The 10,275-nt window shown below is 53.9% G+C and overlaps 1 protein-coding gene across 1 annotated transcript; it reads left to right on the forward strand.

Annotated features, from left to right (window-relative positions):
• Window positions 1-5,392: 5,392 nt before the first annotated feature.
• Window positions 5,393-9,103, forward strand: ajm1 (apical junction component 1 homolog). Its single transcript, XM_072566265.1, has one exon. The coding sequence runs from the start codon at window positions 5,447-5,449 to the stop codon at window positions 8,471-8,473; it is 3,027 nt and encodes a 1,008-aa protein (XP_072422366.1). The 5' UTR covers window positions 5,393-5,446; the 3' UTR covers window positions 8,474-9,103.
• Window positions 9,104-10,275: the final 1,172 nt, after the last annotated feature.

The raw sequence follows: 10,275 nt of genomic DNA on the forward strand, positions 1-10,275 counted from the left end.
ACGCTCAGCTCAGCCCTCACTCCCAAACCAACCCCTCAACCTCACACACACTCCTCACACTCACACCCACCCCTCACCCTCATTCGCACACCCACCCCTCACCCTCGTCCCTCACATGCATCCCTCACACTCACTCCTTCACGCATCCCTCACTCTTACCCTCAGCCCTCACTCCCAAACCAACCCCTCACCCTCACACACACTCCTCACACTCACATCCACCCCTCACCCTCATCCCTCACTCCCAAACCAACCCCTCACCCTCCCACACACTCCTCACATTCACACCCACCCCCTCACCCTCGTCCCTCACACCCATTCCCTCACAATCACTCCTACACGCATCCCTCACCCTCATCCCTCACTCCCAAACAACCCCTCACCCTCCCACACACTCCTCACATTCACACCCACCCCTCACCTGCACACACACTCCTCACCCTCGTCCTCACATGCATCCCTCACACTCACTCCTACACACATCCCTCACTCTTACCCTCATCCCTCACTTCCAAACCAACCCCTCACCCTCCCACACACTCCTCACATTCACACCCACCCCTCACCCTCGTCCCTCACACCCATCCCTCACAATCACTCCTACACGCATCCCTCACCCTCATCCCTCACTTCCAAACCAACCCCTCAACCTCACACACACTCCTCACACTCACACCCACCCCTCACCTGCACACACACTCCTCACCCTCGTCCCTCACATGCATCCCTCACACTCACTCCTACACACATCCCTCACTCTTACCCTCATCCCTCACTTCCAAACCAACCCCTCAACCTCACACACACTCCTCACACTCACACCCACCCTCACCCGCACACACACTCCTCACCCTCGTCCCTCACATGCATCCTCACACTCACTCCTACACACATCCCTCACTCTTACCCTCATCCCTCACTCCCAAACCAACCCCTCACCCTCCCACACACTCCTCACATTCACACCCACCCCTCACCCTCGTCCCTCACATCCATCCTCACACTCACTCTACACACATCCCTCACTCTTACCCTCAGCCCTCACTCCCAAACCAACCCCTCACCCTCATGCACATCCCTCACTCACTTGCAATCTTCAGCCCCATCCCTCACACCCACCCTTATCCTCACACATACTCCTCAATCTCATCCTTTACACTCACTCCTCAATCTCATCCTCACTCCCAGCCCCATCCCTCACACACACTGAATCCCTACACTGTGAAAACAGGCCCTTCAGCCCAAGTCCACACCAACCCTCCAAAGAGTAACCCACCCAGACCCATTTCCCTATTACTGCACACTTGCCCCTGGCAGGGATTGAACCCAGGTCCCTGGCGCTGTGAGGCAGCAGTACTAACCACAGAGCCACCAGATTGATACAGGCTATATAGAGAGAATGTGCCAGCGAGATTAGTTTTGATTGATACAGAGGTATAGTGAGAGAGTAAGCTAGGGGATTAGTTTGAGTTTAGTACAGGAACATGGGGAGAGAGTGGGACCATGGAATTAGTTTGAGCTTAATACTTGACGACAGGAAGGGTGGCCAGTGGGATTTGTTTGGGATTGATTCAGGGCTGCAGGGAGACAGCAGGGCAGTGGGATTAGTTTGTTAACCACAGCTAAAGTGTATGACCCCAGGTGTATTTGATCCACCTGTCTGTGGTTGAATGCTTACCACTGTCTGGGATCACCGAATGCAGAAGCTGAGCTTCCTGACTGGACTCTCACTTGCTTTTATCCTGATAATCATTGGCCACTTCCCTCAGTTGTTATGAGCTGGTGATAAGTTCATTTTGATTTCTGAATCTCGCTTGCATTCTCATTTGGAGAAACTTTGTGTAACCTCTCGGTGTTCACTGTGTCTCCATCTCCTGGTGAATTTGAATTTGCAAAGGTGAATCCTGCAGATTTGAGCTACAGGGAGAGGCTGAACAGGCTGGGGCTGTTTTCCCTGGAGCGTCGGAGGCTGACAGGTGACCTTATAGAGGTTTATAAAATTATGAGGGGCATGGATAGGATAAATAGACAAAGTCTTTTCCCTGGGGTGGGGAAGTCCAGAACTAGAGGGCATAGGTTTAAGGTGAGAGGGGAAAGATATAAACGAGACCTTTTCACCCAGAGGGTGGTATGTGTATGGAATGAGCTGCCAGAGGATGGTACAATTGCAACATTTAAGAGGCATTTGATGGGTATATGAATAGGAAGGGTTTGGAGGGATATGGGCCGGGTGCTGGCAGGTGGGACTAGATTTGGGTTGGGGTATCTGGTCGGTGTGGATGGTTGGACCGAAGGGTCTGTTTCTGTGCTGTACATCTCTCTGAGTCTATGACTGTCGCCATTTCTTCACTACGAAGTCAGGCTAGCCGGTCTATAATTCACTATTTTCTCTCCTTCCTTTTTAAATAGTAGGGTTCCATTAGCTACCCTCCAATTCACAGTCCGTGGAATCTTGAAGGATGACCATTAAAACATCCACGACTTCTAACCCACTTCCTAAAGTACATTGATTATTGGACTTCTTGCCTTTAATCCCGTTAATTTCCCCCACAGCATTTCCTTAATAATACTGACTTCCTTCACTAGACCCTGTGTTCCCAAACACTCTGATGCTATGTGTGTCCTCTTTTGGTAAGACCGAACCAAAGTATACAGTTAATTGATCTGCCTTCTCTTTGTTCCTCATTTTGTCTTAAATAATTTTCACATACCTCCAGACGCTTTCTTCATCAGTTTATATGTTGCCCTCAAGTTTACTCCTGGACATAGAACATAGCACAATACAGTGCAGAACAGGCCCTTTGGCCCTTGATGTTGCACCGACCTGTGAACTCATCTAAGCCCATCCCCTACACTATCCCATCATTACCCTTGTGCTTATCCAAGGATTGTTTAAATCTCCCTAATGTGGCTGAGTTACTACGTTGGCAGGCAGGGCATTCCACCCCCTTACCACTCTCTGAGTAAAGAACCTGCCTCTGATGTCTTAAATCTATCACCCCTCAACTTGCAGCTATGACCCCTCGTACAAGCTGACGTCAGCCTCCTAGGAAAAAGCCTCTCACTGTCTACCCTATCTAATCCTCTGATCATCTTGTATGTCTCTATCAAATCCCCTCTTAGCCTCCTTCTCTCCAATGAGAACAGCCTCAGTTCCCTCAGCCTTTCCTCGTAAGACTTTCCTTCCATACCAGGCAACATCCTCGTAAATCTCCTCTGAACCCTTTCCAAAGCTTCCACATCCTTCCTATAATGCGATGACCAGAACTGCAGGCAATACTCCCAGGTGCGGCCGCACCAGAGTTTTGTACAGCTGCAGCATGACCTCGTGGCTCCAAAACTCAAACCCTCTATCAATAAAAGCGAACACACTGTATACCTTCTTAACAACCCTATCAACCTGGGTGGCTACTTTCAGGGAACTATGTATCTGGACACCAAGATCTCTCTGCTCATCTACACTACCACGAATCTTACCATTAGCCCAGTACTCTGTATTCCTGTTACTCCTTCCAAAGTGAATCACCTCACACTTTTCCACATTAAACTCCAAGCTTCCTTTGTCATTTCTCTACCATTCTGTTTTTGACATTTGATCTGTCCTGTCTTCCACCTGATCAGAGAACTGTAGTTTAGTCCCCTCCTCCTTCCTGGATGATCCCAAACCTGGCTGACCTCTGTTGGAAGGTCACAGACTGGAAACACCAACTCCTTCGCTCTGTCTCTGCCAATTTGTAAGCTCTGCTTGGGGGGCTTCAGCACACGATGTTTGCAGTTCAAGTCATAGAGTCATAGAGATGTACAGCATGGAAACAGACCCTTCGGTCCAACTCCTGTACTCGATACTCTGACCAATAAGGGAAAGCATACCAAACGCCTTCTTCACTATCCTATCGACCTGAGACTCCACTTTCAAGGAGCTTTGAACCTGCACTCCAAGGTTTTTTTGTTCAGCAACACTCCCTAGGACATTACCATTAATAGACAATAGATGCAGGAGTAGGCCATTCTGCCCTTCGAGCCTGCACCACCATTCAATATGATCATGGCTGATCATTCCCAATCAGTATCCTCTTCCTGCCTTATCTCCATAACCCTTGATTCCACTATCCTTGAGAGCTCTATCCAACTCTTTCTTAAATGAATCCAGAGACTGGGCCTCCACTGCCCTCTGGGGCAGAGCATTCCACACAGCCACCACTCTCTGGGTGAAGAAGTTTCTCCTCATCTCTGTCCTAAATGGTCTACCCCGTATTTTTAAGTTGTGTCCTCTGGTTCGGCACTCCCCCATCAACGGAAATATGTTCCCTCCTGCCAGAGTGTCCAGTCCTTTCATAATCCTATACGTTTCATAATCCTATCCATTAAGTGTATAACTCCTGCTAAAATATGCTTTCCTAAAACGCAGCACCATCAAAAAAGGTTGAAAGCAGAGTATTTGGGAAAGAGTGGTAGGATTGAACAGAATCTGTCTGGATTTACAAAAGGAAAACCACACCCAGCAAATCAATATGTTGAGCTAATAAGGTGGAACCAGTGGATGTGGTTTACTTGGACTTTTAGGAGACTATTAGTAAGGTCCCATTTAACAGATGAGTATGAATATTATAATGGATGAGATTGGGGTAGTGTACATGGGCAGAGAACTGGTTAAGAGACAGGAAACAGAGTAGGAATACATGGGCCTTTTTCCACGTAGCAGCCAGTGACTAGTACAGGGTCAGTGCTCAGAGTTCAGCTGTTCACAATCTGTATTAATGATTTAGCTGGGAGAACTAACGTTTGCAGACAACACAAAGCTGGGTGAGGGGGTGAGCTGTGAGGAGGGTGCACAGTGTAATCTGGACAAGCACGGTGGGTGGCTCGGTGGCTCAGTGGTTAGCAGTGCTGCCTCACAGCGCCAGGGTCTCAGGTTCGATTCCAGCCTCGGGTGACTGTCAGTCTGGAGTTTTGCACATTCTCCTCGTGTCTGAGTGGGTTTCCTCCCACAATCCAAAGATGTGCAGGTCTGGTGAATTGGCCATGCTAAATTGCCCGTAGTGTTAGGTCAATTAGTCAGAGGGAAATGGGTCTGGATGGGTTACTCTTCAGAGGGTCGGTGTGGATTTGTTAGGCCAAAAGGCCTGTTTCCACACTGTAGGGCATCTAATCGAATCAACATGATCATATAGAATGGGGGAGCGGGCTGAATGGCCTACATCCACTCCTAGTTTCTGTGTTTCACACAGACAGTAACAAAGCACACACACACACACACACACACACTACTACAAGTCCCGTGACTCTCAGGCCTGATAAACCGCGAGTGTGCCACTGATAGCAGGGAAGCTTCAAACCAATACCTGAAGCAGTAATTTAAAATCCAAATTTCAATTGTCTTTTTTGCAGGGTAGATTCATCGTGAAAGGGTCTGAGGAAATTCAGCGAAGGTTACAGCTCCTTTAAGATGACACGGACAGACCCACCAGACATACTGGTATCTACTGTGTATCGAGAGATTAAAGTCAGCCCAATGCCAGGTGAGCCCAAAGTCTACCGAGCCCAGCGCAAGTGTGATGCCTCCAAGCTCAGCTCCTCTGCCCAGGACAGCCAGCGTTACGTTCACAAGCGACAGTGTCGAAGCTTTGACTTCCTGCAGTCACTAGACGGCCAGGCCGAGTCCGGAGCCTCCATGGAGGAGTACATGCCTGGGCGAGGTGTTCGACAGCCAAACAGCCCTGAGCCTGCCTGGGACTCACTGGGAAGGCAAGTCCACCTCCGCTCCTCAGCTCCTGAGCTGGTTACCAGCAGGCTGTGTGCCCACGCAGGGGAGCCTAGGGAGGCCTTCAGACCAGAGACCAAGAAGAGAGGCAGATCGAAGAGTGCCCCCAGGGTGAAGACCATCTACCGGCCTGTCCCGGTGGAGGTGGGCTCACCTGAGCTGTCCCGCAGGGGCCGGGAGGCGCTGCGGGGGCACAGGGAATCCCACAAGAGGACGGAAACCTCACCGAGGAGGGACCAGCCTCAGCCGGCCCGGACCAGGATCAACGAGGTGCACCCCATCAAGCTGCAGCCCCAACGGGGCGATGCCAGCCTGTACTCCCCTCTGTACGTCAGCGAGAGCAGCGAGGGCTACGAGGAGTGCCCAGTTGGCAAGGCCGGAGCAGGGGCACACGTACGCTACCGTGTCGATATGAAGCCCGAGGACCCGGCGATGACCCCATCCTCGCGGAAGTGGAAGACCCCGCAAAAGCCGAGCGCCGTGGGCAGTTGGCAGTGCCAGCCTGGGCGCAGTCTGACCGTCCCAGCCAACCGGCGGGCGGGGAGGACTCACTCTCCGAGCGAGTCATTCGGCGGCGATTACTGGACACTCACCGCTCACAACAACTGCTCCCCGCATCGGTACTACCACCAGGACGAGGGCAGGAGGGGCATCCCACAGCTGGTCCAGACTATGCCAGCCTTCAGTCAGCAACCTTACCCCGACCCCCGGAGACTGTCCCGCCCAGGGGCACAGCCCAATATCTACTACACTGAGGAGCGGGGCAGGCCTTCACAACATCGTTACACTTCACCAATGCATTACCACGACTGGTGGGGCACGTACCGAGCTGCCCATGCCCACCAGAGTTACCTATCTCAATGCCCTCCTTACTGGGAAGGCAGAGCCAGCACCCTGTCCCCTCATGGTTCGTACTACGGCATCGACCAGCACAGGCTGGACTCGGAGTCCCGTTACTACTCCAAGTCCTGGGATAACATCCTGTCCCCGAGCAGACACCGGGCCGAGTTCCCGGCCACCGACTGCCGCAGCTACGAGACCCTGCCCCTGCAGGAGAGGCCTGGCCGCTCGGCTGAGTCCAGGCGCCGGCCCACCGTGGTCAACCTGTCCCGGTCCCCGCAGCGGTACGCCGCCCTCTCCCTGTCCGAGAGCTCACTGGCCGACAAGCTCCAGGGGGACGGCAGCAGGGGGAGCCAGGGGAGGGCTTGGTACATCACCCCGGAGATCACCATCACTGACAACGAGCTGCGGGCTAATGGGCCGTCGCAGGCCCGAGTCAGGCCTGAGTCCGGACGGCAACAGGCCCTGGATGGCGGCAACGGCCTCAGCGCCTCCTTCAACGACCTGCTCTCCTGTAACCTGGAGCCGGGCTCGGGCCCAGCGTCGTCAGGGGCAATGGCAGCCGGGGGAGGTGGGATTGGAGGGGGAGGCTGTCCTCACCGGCCCGGGAAGCAGCAGCAGCTGGACGACGTGCTGGCCGACCTGGTAATCGACACCTGCAAGACTCCGGCCGCCAAACCCAGCGACTCGGACGCTCTGGTTGACCAGCTGAGGAGGCTGATTGCCGCTGAGGACCTGTCAGGTGACCGCGGCGTGAGGACCGTGCTGGTACACACCAGTGAGCCGCAGAAGGCCAAGGCCCAGCTGGGGACAGTAGGCCCGGGCCCTGAGTCCCACAGCCTGGGCCTAGGCCTGGGCCTGGGCCCAGGCCTATCACGGAGCCCTAGCTACCCAAGTCCGTGCGACGGGCCTCCCCAAGAGCGCGGCGTCTCGGATGACGTGGACACCATGATGTGCTCGAACCTCAAGTGCGGCCTAACCGAGACCCTGTTCAACGCAAGGCTTTACTTCAAGTCGTGCCACAGCTGCTACACGTACTACTGCTCGCGGAACTGCCGCAAGGACGACTGGGAGATGCACAAGGAGGCCTGCGTCTATGGCCGGGTCAGCAGCACCTGTAAGCGAGTGCTGAGGAGCTGCCGCGAGAACCACGCGGCCCACAAGGCCTTCTCCCGCATCGCCAGGATGGGCTACCTGTCCCGGGGAAAGGGGGTCCTGTTCCAGGGCTTCCCGAACCCAGGCTCGGCCGACAACTTCCTGCAGTACGGCCTGGAGAGCCTGCTGCTGGCCCCCACCTACCTGTCGCTGCGGGAGTTAGATGGCTACGCTGAGCCGCTGGGCGAGTACCTGACAGAGATCCAGGAGGCCTCCCGGCTCTACGACCCAGACGAGTGCTTCCTGCTGAACGTGTCCATCGCCCTGGGCCAGAAGGTGCCCGAGAACCCGTCTCCCCGGCTCCAGACGCCGACGGTGCGCAGGTTCGCCAAGATTGCGCTGGCCTCCGGTAGCCCTGAGAAGAAGGGCAAGGCGCTGAGGGCCGACGACGAGATGGAGACCCTGATCCTGACGCCGCCGCCGGGCACCGGTGACATCGCGCAGGATGGCGAGGCAGGACGCAGGGCCCGGGAGGTATGCTTCATCAACGTGCAGCGGGAGCTCCGCATCCGAGGGGTATTCCTGCGGCACGAGTACCCCCAGATCTACCAGGATCTCTGCGAGTTCGTGGAGAGCAATAAGAGATTTACCCCCACCACCATTTACCCCATTGACAAGAGAACGGGCAAGCAGTTCATGTGTATGATCATGGCCGCCTCCGAGCCACTGACTCTCGAGTGGGTTCGCAAACCCAACCTACTGGAGGACATGATGTGAGGCAGCGCTTGTTTAATATCTTTGTAGGTATTGTATTTTATACAAGGACTCTCTGCCCAGGGGCTGGGTGTGATCTGAAAGGGAGAAGGCCGTCTCTCAGGGTGGGCCTTCTCACCTCGACCTCCCCCTCCCCCACCCCCACCCCTCCCCTCCCCTCCCCACACAACCTTGTCACCCTCTAACCCCCAACTGGGGCCTAGCAGAGCAACAGAGGCCTGGAGAAGGAAACCACCCGGACTTTTACAACAAGGATGTTGTTAATTCGAAGGGCCTGGATATCCGAGTTCCCTGGGGTGGGAAAGCTGTGAAACGCACCGTGTTTCTCCCTGAGAATCACTGGGATTTCACTGCCGTGGGTGGACAGACAGACCCCTCTCAGTTGCTGCGGACCCTCCCGTCTTGTTCCCAGTTCAGGGTCTTAAGAAGTCAGGGTGACTTCCTCCCTTTCTGGGGAGCAGGCAGTGTTCTAGTCAGGCCGGGACAGCGGTGGGGTTGTGCGAGGAAAGGATTTACGTCACTGAAGTACAGCTGAGGCCCAGTGGAGTTAATGATCGATCGAGCAGTCACTACAAAGGGAGGGAGGTTTCAGAGTATCTTCTGTGGAGTTGAGTAAACACAGTCATGATGGTGCCATTATGTCCTCACAATGATCACACTCATGGGCCGTGGTCGGGCTGGTGGAGACTGAGATGGGAATTTGGGGAGAAGGCAAAAGGCTTTGGAGGCCTTCAGGGCAGAGATTCCTGAGAGCTGCCTGATGGTGTGCAAGGGAGATATTTCCTGCAGCGATCTCAGCCACACATTGACATAAAGACTCACCTAAGGCAGAAAGAGGAAAGCATAACAACCCCCCTCCCCCCCCCCCCCCCCGCCCCCAGCCCAGTCAGGGATTGTAACCCTCAGCTCACTGCATCATTGCAATTAACTTTGCTGCCGAAGATTAGGACAGGTAAATCCAGACAGCTTTCTTGATCCACAGCATTTCCCAATGTCCGTATGGACAGAGGGATTTCATTGGAATTTCATGGAAGCCAGCAGTGAAAACTTAACCGCACTGTTTATGTACAAACTGGGGGATGAGGTCAGACACGGACATTTCACACACTGGGACAGTGGACTACAGTTTGGGACATTAGGTCACACACTGGGACAGTGTGCTAACGTCTGGGACATTAGGTCACACACTGGGACAGTGGACTAATGTCTGGGACATTGGGTCACACACTAGGACAGTGGATTAACGTCTGGGACATTGGGTCAAACACTGGGACAGTGGGCTAATGTCTGGGACATTAGGTCACACACTGGGACAGTGGATTAACGTCTGGGACATTGGGTCAAACACTGGGTCAGTGGGCTAACGTCTGGGACATTAGGTCACACACTGGGACAGTGGACTAATGTCTGGGACATTAGGTCACACACTGGGACAGTGGACTAATGTCTGGGACATTGGGTCACACACTGGGACAGTGGACAAACGTCTGGGACATTAGGTCAAACACTGGGACAGTGGGCTAATGTCTGGGACATTAGGTCACACACTGGAACACTGGACTAATGTCTGGGACATTAGGTCACACACTGGGACAGTGGACTACAGTCTGGGACATTAGGTCACACACTGGGTCAGTGGGCTAATGTCTGGGACATTAGGTCACACACTGGGTCAGTGGATTAATGTCTGGGACATTAGGTCACACACTGGGACAGTGGATTAACGTCTGGGACATTAGGTCACACACTGGGACAGTGGATTAATGTCTGGGACATTAGATCACAGTGGGCTAACGTCTGGGACA

This window comes from Chiloscyllium punctatum, chromosome 49 (genome assembly GCF_047496795.1).
Source record: "Chiloscyllium punctatum isolate Juve2018m chromosome 49, sChiPun1.3, whole genome shotgun sequence".
NCBI classification, from domain to species: Eukaryota; Metazoa; Chordata; class Chondrichthyes; order Orectolobiformes; family Hemiscylliidae; genus Chiloscyllium; species Chiloscyllium punctatum.